The sequence below is a fragment of the Hipposideros armiger genome, unplaced genomic scaffold (genome assembly GCF_001890085.2).
Source record: "Hipposideros armiger isolate ML-2016 unplaced genomic scaffold, ASM189008v1 scaffold_96, whole genome shotgun sequence".
Lineage (NCBI taxonomy): Eukaryota > Metazoa > Chordata > Mammalia > Chiroptera > Hipposideridae > Hipposideros > Hipposideros armiger.
The window spans coordinates 963,856-976,213 of record NW_017731446.1 but is presented as its reverse complement, the minus strand read 5'-3'; the positions used below and the strand labels follow the sequence as shown (position 1 = coordinate 976,213).

Sequence of the window (12,358 nt, the reverse complement as noted above, 5' to 3'; positions counted from 1 at the left end):
GGGCCAGGCATCAAACCGCTGTTGCTCAGAGCTCGCACTCTTGAGCGAGCTCTTAACCAGCTGAGCCACTCGGCCAGCCCCTGAATTTTCTTTTTTTAAAAGCTGGATAAGGGGCCAGCCAAGTGGCTCAGATGGTTAAGAACTCCCTCAAGAGTGTGAGCTCTGAGCAACAGCGGTTTGATGCCCGGCCCGAGCTGAGCTGCCCATAAGCTGCCAACAGGTGGCAGGATGGCTCAGCTTAAAAAAAAAGAAAAGAAAATTCTGACACATGATATAACATGAATGAACTGGGAGGACATTATGCTAAGTAAAATAAACCACTCACAAAAGGACAAATGCTGGATGATTCTACTTACATGAGTATGAGGTCCCTAGAGCAGTCAAGTTCATAGAGACAGAAAGTAGAATGGTGGTTGCCAGGGGCAGGGGGAGGAGGGATGGGAGTTGTTTAATGGGTATGGGGTTTTAGTTTTGCAAGATGAAAAGAGTTCTGGGGATTGGTTGCACAACATGAATGTACTTAATGCTACTGAACCGTACACTTAAAAAGGATTAAGGTGGTATGCTTTATGTTATATGTATTTTACCACAACTAAAAAGAAAAAAAATCATTTGCTGAATACCTACTACAGGCCAGGCATTGTACCAGGGACACAGGGTGAGCAAAAACAGATGCAGTGTTTGCCCTCCCGGAGCTTCCAGGCTGATGGGAGATATCAATCACCAGGATAAATGTAAAACTACGACTGTGAGAAATGCCACCAAGGAGACCTGCTCAGGTCCAGAGGGGCAGGAAAGGCTTCACAGAAGAAACAACATCTGAGCCTGAGAGCTGCAGGGTGAATAGGGTCAACTAGGCGGAGGAACAGGGAAGAACATGAGCAGAGCTTCTGCAGGGAGAGGAGCCTGGGGCACACCAAGCCCAAGTTTCTGGCTGTTGCCACTGTGTAGATGTGAGCCCATTCCCTGAGATGGGGACAATGGAAAAGGACAAGTTGGGGAAGGGTGGAATCTGCGATGTCAGAGTCACTAAACTGAGCTCTAGGAAAACACCTAGCCCACTGCTGGCCAAGCTTGTGGTGCTCAAGAAATGTCCTTTCACTTACTCATTACCCAACTTTCCTATACCCACCACATACCCCCATAACCTAATCACAAGTTCAATCCCCGAGAAAAAAGTTCTTCCTTGTATCTTTACTAAGGGGGCTCTTGCTACAGTCGTTCAATAAGAGACGCGTCAAACCAATAACACTGTACCCCTAAATGGTTACTTACGTGTACTTCAGAATGCCTTCCAATTTTGATGTCCAGATAATAACGCTTTTGTCAGCTGATCCGGAAGCAAAGCGCTTGCCTAAAAGTATTTTTAAAAAGACAATTCTCACATTTATTTTAAACCAGCATTTTCCAGAGAGTTCTTATCAGTACCGGGAAGCAGTACTTTGGAGTCAGGGAGTTTGGGTTCAAATACTGGTCTGTCTGGCACTGAGTGAACCAAGATGTATTGAGGGCTTACTATCTACTAGGAATCATGTTCTGTGCTAAGGCTCAAGTAGTGATTAAAGCACATTAATCCCTACCTTCATAGAGTTTAGTGTAATGGGAAAAGTTAAGTGTTAAGTTAAATTAATCCAATACAAATACAATATGGTAATAAAAGAAGTGGGACCTCTGAATAACTGAGGGACCTAATTTAAATGACATAAGGCTTTTCTGAGAATGAGATCCTTCAGTTGAGACTTAAAGGTTGAGCAAACCTTAGCAAACTTTAGGTGCAAAGAGAGGACCACATGGCTAGAACACATATGCAAAGGTCCTGAGGCAGGAAAAGCCTAGGATGTCTAAGAGGCTGATAGGCAGCCAGCATGGAACACCAAGGACAAGGAGTGAGGTGGATGGGGGAGGGATCTCTAGGGGTTTCAGGGCCACAGTTGAAATCTTCCTCTTTATCCCAAAGAAAGGCTTTAAGCAAAAGAGTGACAGATGAGATTTCATTTTCACAGCTACTTGAGGTTAGGAAAGAAGGAATTGGAGAGAGGTAACATATAAGGAGAAATTACTTATTAATTACATTGCTACAAGTTTGCAAGTGCTTAGAAGTGGAGCAGGGTATCATGGCAGCAAACAACAGGGAGCCTTCACCTACTCCATTGAGAGATGGTGATTAATTGGTAAGCACAGGATCGATTTTGTACACCTTGTTAAACATTTTTAGACTTAGTCTTAGGGCAAGAGGAAGTTGACCTTGGGGAAGTCAGTGTTCTCTGTGCCTCAATGTCTTCATCTGAAATATAAAGGGATAGTAATACCTTCCTTAAAGGCTCTTCGTGGTGGTCAACTCAGATAATATCTGTAACACACCTTTCACAGTGGCTGAAACAGTAGATATCAGGGTAACAGCCGTATGACATCGCTGCAAATACTAAATAAATAGAAGCTGCTTTCATAGGTTATTATTTGTCAGTCCTCTCCCATCCTGACAGGCAGCAGATGATGACAAGTGTGGGCTACGGGTCCAGAGTCTGACTTGGAATTCCCAGTGACGTCACTCACCAGCTGCAGGACCCTGAACAAGCTGCTGAACATCTCTGTTTCATTTCCTCATTTGAAAAAAAGGATACAGCAATAGCATTTACCTCATAGTTGTTGTGAAGATTACATGAGATTAAAGCACTTAGGGAAGTGCCTGGATTAGAATCAATGCTAAAAATAATCAGCTATTATTATTACTATTATTTCTTCCTATTATCTTGTATTGTTTTTCTTGAACAACAACAACAAAAAAAACACAGTTCTTACACACCTTTGTATCATGGTTGCTCATTAAATACTTATTAAAACTTAAGAGAAAAATCAGAAACAAGCAGACTTAAAGAGCAAAACTGTGATTCAGCATATCTCCATTTCCAGATCCAATGGGAAAAGGGCAGTTGAGAGGAATTAAAACAATTCTTAATCACTATATAAGTGTCATGAAGAAGCAGCATGATATACTAGAAAGAATGAGGGCTCTGCGGTTGGAAGGCCTGGGTCGAGCCCAGCTCAGTCCCCTGTAATTGCTCCAAGCCCGTTTTCTCATCTATGAGAGGAGCTGAGGATCCTTTCCCTGTCTGCTTCAGAAGGCTACTGGGAGGATCAAATGAGATGATGTGTGTGACAGGATTCTGCAAACTGCTGACATATGCCGCTAACGGCAGGTCACACTCTGATATCCTCAAGGGCCTTAATGGTGTTACAGGCCAAAGAGCCCCAATGCTTATAAATTCCAGAGGTCCCACAGGTCTCCCCACAGCATTACTCTGAACTTGAACTCAAACACACACATTAAAAAAAACAAACAAAAAAACCCCACGATGACCATGGCACAGCACACCTGACTATGAGGCAAGAAATTAGTGCTGTCTTTGCCACTAACTTGCTCCATGACCTTAGCCAGTCTTTTGACTTCTCTAGGTCTTTATGTAGGTCTAAAATGAAGACATTGGGCTAGATCAGACCAAAACTGTATGCACAAAATTGTGTGTATACACGAAGTACATGCATTTTTCTAGAAAGGAGTCTATTGCTTTCATTGGATCCTCAGAGAGGTGCATCATCCAAAAGAAGTTAAAAACCTGGAGCCTGAATGATCTCCAAGGTTCATTCAAGCACTAAAACACTCTGATTCTGTGACGTCTCAGCAGTGCTCACATAACGTTATCTTTACTATTAACCACCTCAAACTCACAGAGCTTTTGGGGTTGGAACTTGTGTCCATCTCATTCCAAAGTCTGTGTTTTTCCCACCAAACCCATGCTGTGGGTTGCACAGATTTATTTTTAACTCTCAATATCAATTTCATGCACCTGTTCTCTGACCACTGCCTCCCCCTCTTTCTTACCCCACCTGATGCCCCAGCTCCAATAATCCTTCAACCCAACAGAACCTACCACCTACCCACTACCCCTCACCCCTTAAGATCCTCTCACCCCTCATTACTCAGCTGACAGTTCAAGGTCAGTGTATATAATCACTCCTTTGCATACATCCTCTGCTCCCTTGCATTCTTACTTCATCTTCAGAGGTACTTGCAAACCCACCACTCCGGTTAAATCCAAGTCTCCATCTTCTCCACCCTTGCATCTATGCAGCTCAAAGTGGTGGAGAAACAGGCATTATCAGACCAGCTGATCTCACTTTCAATTCATGATCACCAGCTTCAAGTGGGCCCTTCATGTCACTGGAGAGCTCACCATACCTCCCGGGTCCATTCGCTCAGCCACACTCTCTCAAGTGGTGATTTTACATTTTTTCCTTTCTCCACTCTCTTACACCTCCTTCCCCATCCTCACTCTCAGTTGATGTTGCTTCCTATTTCATTGAAAGAATGGAAGAGAATTTCCATTAAATTCCTACCACCACAGGCCCCAACTACCAGCACCTGCAGTGACATCTCTACCTTCCCACCATGCCCCATCTTCTCTTGTCCACTCAACAGCTCTGTTCTGGCAATTCTCTCCCTTCTCTCTGACAGCGTCAACTTTTCTCAAATTCAACATGTTCAGAATTGAACCACTGGTCACCTACTGTAAATTTGTCTACCTGCAGCCTTCCCCATCTCAGTGGAGGGCAGCCCCATCCTTTCAGTTTCTCAAGTCAGAAACCATGGAGTCACGCGACTCCTTTCTTCACACCCCATATCCGATGTGTCAGGCAATCCTATTGGTTCCACCTTCAAACTATATCCAGAATCCGAGCAATTCTCACCATTTCCTCTGCTCCGAGAGGTCTGAGCCCCCATCACCAGTGTTATAAAACTTTCCTGGATGATTCTTCCTCAATCATCTCCCTGCCCCAATCCTCTCTCTTTGCAAGCTGTTTCCAATACAACTAGAGGGATCCTTTACAAATACAACTCAAGGGGCTGGCCGAATGGCTCAGTTGGTTAAGAGTTGGCTTAAGAGCGTGGACTCTGGGCAACAGGGCTGCTGGTTTGATTCCCACATGGGCCAGTGATGCTACACCCAAGCTGAGCTGTTGCTGAGCTGCCAACAGGTGACAGGATGGCTCAGCTGATGTAACAACAAGATTGCTTGTTCGATAGTGGGCTATGCTCACCAGCAACTAAGACTTAACTGGGCACCTTGAGCTGAGCTGCCACCTAGAGGGCTCATTAAATAGAGTGTGCGCTCTTAACAACAAGGCTACTGATTCGACTCCTGCATGGGATGGTGGCTACGCCTGCCTGCAACTAAGACTGAACACAGCACCTTGAGCTTAGAGGCCACGAGCTGCCAACGGAAAGCCAGATGGCAACTGGCGCCCTCCACAATGAAGATTGAAGAACAACAACTTGGCCGGTCCCCTTCCCCAATTCCCCAACACTGTTCCCCTCCCGCAATTCCCTAATAAAAATTTTAAAAATCTTAAAAAAAATACAACTCAAATCAGATCTCTCCTCTGCTCAGAGCTCTTTAGTGGTTCCCCATTTCACTGAGAATCAAAGCCAAAGTCCATCTGACAGCCAACAGGATCTGACCACCCCATGCCTGTTACCTCTCTACCCTCATCCCCTCCTGCTCCACCTGATTCTCTCTGCCCCATCCCCTGGAAGGCACACTCCCACCTGAGAGCCTTTGCAATGGCTCCTCCCTCTGCAAGGAGCGCTCTTCCTCCAGAAGTCTAGCATCGGAATCTCACTGCCTCCCCAACTTCAAGTCTTTGCTCACCCGTCTCCAGCCCAATAAGCCCACCCTCACTACGCTATTCAACACTGTAACCCAATCCCCTGCCCCACCCAACACCCTCAAGCCCCCTTATTCTGCCCTAGTTTTTCCTCCTCCTTAACACATAACCTTCCAGTATATTGTTTTACTTACTTATTTGCTATGTTTATTGGATATCATCCCTCATTCTCTCTCCTCCCCTCCCTGCCCCACAGATAGAAGACTCATAAGGGCAGGGACCTCTGTTTTGTTCTCTGAAGTATCTCAACCAGCTAGAACAGTGCTTGGCACATAGATGACCCTCAATAAATAATTGTTGAATGATTGAACTGAAGTCTAAGAGACTTAACTATCTTCTGAAACTGTAAGGTGTACTTGAGCTTACTAAAATAAATTAAAGAGTGACTAAGGAGAAAAACGAAAAGCTATGAGGCAGGCCATAACAGAGTGTAAGCCCAGAGCAGCCTCTTACCATCCTTTGCATAGGCCACACAGTACACGGTATCTTTGTGTCCCTTTAGGGGCTGAAGTAAGGTGCCATCAGAGGTGTCATAAACCTGGCAAAAAAGGGGTAAAAGTACAGATTATCCACATGGCATCCATTAGTTAGAATTCCTACAGGCTGCTGATGCTACTTTTGTTTTTATAACATAACATTTGTCAGTATTCTAAATGTGTATCAAGTAAAAACTACACTAAGAAACCAGAAAGACTATGACTTAAAAGTTGGAAAACCCAAAAAGTAGAGGTCCCGATTTTATGCATTTTATGACCAGCAACATACCATTAATCCTCGAGAAACAAAAGTTCACTCTGTGGAAGAATAAACTTCACTTATTCTTATGTGAATTTGGATATATTACCAATCAAGCCGGACCCTCCCAAGTAAAGCCAGCACATAGAAAAAGCCACCTACAACATGGTTAAGTTTTAGCGCTAGCCCTGCCCCTAACACCAGCATCACAGAGGATGTTTCATATTTGCCCCCAAGAGTTTGAAAGTCAAAAACCTGAACCCTGGGTTTGCAAATCAAAAGGAGTGTCATAAACCCAGCTGTAATGTGGATGTAGGATATTTTACAGCTGTGTAGCACCTATAAATGTGCAGAGATTTAAAAAACACACCATCTGAGAAATTAAGGCAAACCCCTCCAAAAACGGTTAGTGTTGGAGAAAATAACCTATAGAAAAAAAAAATACTAAAAGGATTTGGACTGTTTACCCTGGAGAGAAGAAGTCTGCAGAACAATTTAACCATGGCTTTAAGATTATGTAGTTACCATACAGAGACTGGAGATCAGTCAGTCTGCACATCTAGAGACACAGAGCGAGAAGAGAAGTTGACTTACGCAGGAGGAAGGAGAGATCGTACAAAGGTTTTTAGGTCACACATAAAGCGTTCTCTGAAATTACTTTTATACATTGGGATAGGTTCCAGAGGGAGGTTATATTCTTTGAAAATATGAAAAATAGGATAGCATCCATATGGAATTGTTTAGGAAAGCCAGTGCCTAAAAGTTGGGGTCAGGCTATCTGGCTTCGCAGGGAGGGAGCCCCATTCAATTCTGTTGCTTGAATTTTTCAGGAGGAAAAAATGTGAACTGACACCAGCCCAGTTTCAAAGGCATTTTGATTAATTGTTTTCAACCTTTTATGGGTGTCTCAAAGTAAAAAGGGAAAGATTAATGACTCCAAAGGAGGTACTGTTCACAGGTTCCTATCTGATAGATGGTTTACTTACCTGTTTTAAATAGCCCATTTCCTTTCCTATTAAAAAGTAATGACTGGTTTTTCCGCCCTTGCCTTTTTTATCTCAAAAAAGGGGTCAAATTTCAGAGTACTTACAAGAGGGAGAGGAAAAAAAGCACTTAAAAAGGAAACTCAGACAAAATCCTACCAGTAATCTGTTTCCTGCAGCCAAAATCAGTTGGGTTCCATCAGGCTTAAATGCGAGGTCATATATACTAGACAGGAGACAAGACAAGACAAAAGGACAATTAGGAACCAAAAAGATGAGGTCTGCTAATGGCCAGGAAAACAAACTTGACTTCCATTATAAAACACTGCTTGTGTATGAGGGGGAGAAATAATGGCTAAGAACTGCATTTGGCTGCAAATTCCATTCAACCACCACACCTTGGCAGCCCATTCAATCATAATCCACTGGGCAGTTAGCTCCATGTCCCAGTTTCCACTTGTCTAGAAGCCAGACGCCACATATGATTCAAAGGGTCAACAGTGGAGGGCACGAATTCTCCTCATAATACCGTAAAGGTTAGACAACCTGAGAGAATTTGTATAAACTTATATTATCTCATTTGATCTGATGATAACATAAAGCAGTAGACAGGCCAGGCACTACTGGCCTATTTTTATCAATGAGGAAACTAAAGTACAGAGGCAAGCCATGTGGACGCTATCCAAAAGCTGGAATAAGGGTGAGTGTTAACACCCTTTCAGTTGGGCATCCCTCTTGATAGAAATAAACACAGACCCTGAGTTCTTCAGTTTCCTCACTGTTACGTGATAACAGACCCGACCTTCCTGTTTCTCAGGTTTTCCCTCTCTGAGTCTTGGGGGAAATGTACGAGGTCCATTTCACACTTTGAGGGGAACTGGGGCAGTAGAATGAAAAGTAGAGGGGAGCTGGGGCCAGAAGAGCTGACCTCTGGTCTGAGCTTTCGTCCCCACCTACAAAACAAGGATAGAGAACTGTGACACCCGTGGGTTGTATGATGAGATATATTTTGGAGGGGGTCTGCACCTCCCTTTTACAGTCATCCTTGGATATGTGGTTCCCTTTCTGCCTTGTACCCATCTGAGTTCATCAAAGTGGCCTCTTCTTCATAACAATCATTTTGGGTTGAATTATCAAAAAAATAATTTCTGAGTGTCTCATTTGGACCAAGCCTTAAAACTACCTTCCTCTCAGATGTGAAAATTCATTTTCTCTGAATTTCTTGAAATTTGCCTTCCTAAAGTATAACATAACATCTGATTTATCCCAATCTAAATTCTTACTGTACTTAAAAACCTGTACAATTTTATTTAGCTCTGAATTATATCATCTTCTATATTTTACACTGTTTCAGATACTATCTTGTGCCCTTAATTAGAGTCATATGTAATTTGAGGGCAATGACTCAGTTTTAAACATTTGTGGAACCATGTGAATGGCATTGTCCTAGACACATAATGAACAGTCAACAAACTGACAAGATTTTATCTTGGACACCTCAGACTTTAATTACATCATGAGATCACAGAAACTCTGAAATAGAAAAACCCTAGACCTTGTCATATAGTCTGAACTCCCCCCACGAGGGCAGGAATTCCCTATAGATGGCCGTCCAGCCTCTGCCTGAACACTGCAAGGCTGGGGAGCTCACCCACCTACAGGCGGTCTAGTGTGCTGTAGGATGATGGCTCTCTCTCCCACCCTGCTCCTTTTTTTTTTTTTTTTTAAGATTTTACTGGGGAATTGGGGAAGGGGAACAGCCAAGCTGTTGTCCTTCAATATTAGTTGTGGAGGGCGCAGCTAGCTCAGCTCCAAGTCCAGTCACCATCTGGCCAGCCAACGGCAACTTGCAGCCGCTCAGCTCAAGGTGCCGTGTTCAACCTTAGTTGCAGGGAGGGGGTGCAGCCCACCATCCCATGCGGGAGTAGAACCAGCAATCTTGTTAGGAGCACATGCTCTCACCAGCTGAGCCACCCTGCCACCTGTTGGCAGCTCAGTGGCAGCTCAGCTCGGGCGCAGCTCACTGGCCCATGTGGGAATCGAACCAGCTATCCTGTTGCTCAGAGCTCACACTCTTAGCCAACTGAGCCACTTGACCGAACCCCGACACTGTTTCCTTTTATGAAAAAGATACATCATCAAATGCCATTGCTGAGAGATAGAAGGCGAGTCCTGCAAATTGTCCTCTGACAACCCTATGCCCACCCCACTGTAAACTGAAGTCCCAAGGTGCCTCTCTGAACCCTGCACAATCAGACCCCAGCCCCACTTACTCGCTTTGGTATCTTAGGCAAATTATGTCACTTTGTTAAGTCTCAGTTTCTTCATCTGTAAATGGGGTAACAATTCCAACCTCACAGATTATTGTGGAAGTTAAGCAAGGTAACACATGTCAACACAGTCTGGCCTACAGCAAGTACTCAGTAAATACTAGCTAGCAGGTGTGAATAAAGGGTTATAGCAGATCATGGTCTGACTGGAAGAAGGTGGGCTAGCCAAATAAGGCATCATGGTAGACATGAACCTGGAGCAGTGCTTTTAAGGGAGAAAATGAGGGAGTTCAGAGAAGTAAGAGCATTTGGGAAGGGCCTTTGGATATGAAAATGGAATTTTTAGCTTAACTGAAAAGCATAAATTTAAACATTAGCAATTAGGGGGTGGGGGTAAATAGGACCAACTAGTTATGTTCACAATTTGATGTGGACGATAACTGGGAGTCACTCTAGGTTTATGAGAAGTAGAGTAACATCACAGCAGCAGGACTCAAAAAGAGAATTTTTGCTGGTTTGTGAAGGTTAGACTGGAAGTAAAAGACCAGACGGGAGATAATGGCTGGTTTGGTTATAGAGAACTAATCTTTGACATCTGAAATTTTTTTTAGTTCTGCTATCTATTTTTAAGAGTTTTTTGTTTTGTTTTGTCTCATTCTGGGCTATCAGCTGGCATATATGGCTGCCATCAGGATTGCTGGTCTACAGAACTCCTAAAGCCCCTATTCTAATAGGCTGTTTCAAACCTATAATGGGCCCCAAACTAAATAACCAATTTATCTTCATTCATCATTCATTCATTCACTTATCAATTCATTATATCTATCCACCTATCCATCAAATCACAACAACCACTGATTTGACTAGGCACTGGAATAATGGGAAATGAATAAAACATAGCCATTGCCTTTAAGGGGTTTATAGACTTCTGGGATAAACAGATTCAAAAATAACTTACACTAGACAGATCTTAAATACCACAAGGGAGGGATGAACAAAATTCTACGCCAGGGGTTGAAAACTGGGAGCAAATCAGTCTGTATTTGGCCAGCAAATGTTTTATTTGGCCCACATGGTGTTTTATTTTATTTTATTTTAAGATTAGGTTCCAACGTTAAAAAATTAGGACATTTCACATAAAAACCCAGAGTCCTAGTGACTGGTGAAAATAGGAAGTTTGGCGCGCACTCAACCAAATTCCTGCAGGGTGGTGATTGGCAGGGCCTGAGCAGCAGCTGCCCTTTTAGGCAGAGCATGAGCTCTCTAGGTGCCACATTCTTTGCCACTCCCTATGACTCTCTGATATCAAAGCCAAATGTTCAGATACCAGTTATCATCAGCTTGTGCTGTGGGGGTACTTCGATAATCGAGTTAAAAGAAAAGTAAAAAGGAATTTTTAAAACTTAAATCTCTATTTAAAGTATAAGTAATAAGTTATGTGTTTCAGGAAAAGTGGGGTGTAGAATAGAAGAATACTCCTAGGGAAAACAGACAATTCCTTGTGTTCAAGATGTGAATAAACATTTCCCATTTATGTTGCCGACCTGATTCCTGCAGGCATTTGAGTTTGCAGCCTCCGTAATACAAAGAAAAATTGATATAGTAGCTAAAAGCATTGGCTTTGGAGTGAGGAAGACCTGAGCTTGAAAGTTGGTTTTTAGCCAGCACTGACTCACTGTGTGAACTTGGCAAACTATTTACCATCTCTGTGCCTTAGCTTCCTCACATGTAAAATAGAGGTAATTATAGCACCCACCTCAGAGGGCTGTTTTGAGGTGACAATAAGATAAAAGAAAGTCCTTAGCCAATGCCTGGCACATAGTGTTAGCTATTAATATTATTAGTGTAGAGCAACTATCTCCAAAGGGAGCCTCATGGGAAGTTTAGGATTTCAATGTGAGGAGATGAGGAAAGAAGGCATGCTATCTTCACACAGAAAGGCTTAAGAAAAAACAGAGAAGGAATGGCAAATATCCTGTTCCAGTGTCCAAAACAGAGGCTTCACAATGAAGCTGAAAAGATCATCTAGGAAGATTTTGAAAGTCGGGCTGAGAACTATCCAAGAAGTCAGTATTTCCCCAAATGTATCATTGTGTGATAGATTTAGGTGATAAAAATGGAATAGGACATTAAATAACATTGAATCATAAAATGAGAAAGTCATTCTTTCAAACCTTCTAAGTATGGGAGAACATTTCAGTTTGATCTCTTCATCTCAAGCACCTCTCTGACCTACCTTGCTAAATCTCCAGTTTCAGAGACAGTAAACCTCAGGCTAGCAACAGTATCTAGTTACAACTTATTAACACTGTTTTGTTACTCCTTGCTTTAAAATTTACAGTTATCTTATTATAGCAAGTGATATTTTTTTAAATATGGAGCAATAAAGTTTCCTCGTAAAATCATATTTAAGCGAAAATAAGGGAGACAGTTTAGAATAAAACGTCAAATTAATAAAAGTATGGGTAATATGTGGATGTGGAGAAAATTGTGAAGCTGGAGAAACATTGTTGTGAGTGTCTGATGAGCCCAGGATGGATTATAAAGCAATGACAAGACCAGATTATGATTATGTGTAAAACCGCCTCGCCAGGCCACTACCTCACGCGTGGCACATCCCTTTGCTCCCTCTCCAAGCATCAGTTT

General features: G+C 42.8%; 1 protein-coding gene across 1 annotated transcript in view; it reads right to left on the bottom strand.

Annotated features, from left to right (window-relative positions):
• The window catches only part of IFT122 (intraflagellar transport 122), a 67,863-nt gene that overhangs the window by 55,228 nt on the left and 277 nt on the right, over nucleotides 1-12,358 (bottom strand). Inside the window, 3 exon segments of the mRNA XM_019646044.1 lie at nucleotides 1,276-1,354; nucleotides 6,178-6,262; nucleotides 7,602-7,668. Coding sequence (XP_019501589.1) covers nucleotides 1,276-1,354; nucleotides 6,178-6,262; nucleotides 7,602-7,668 — 231 coding nt within the window.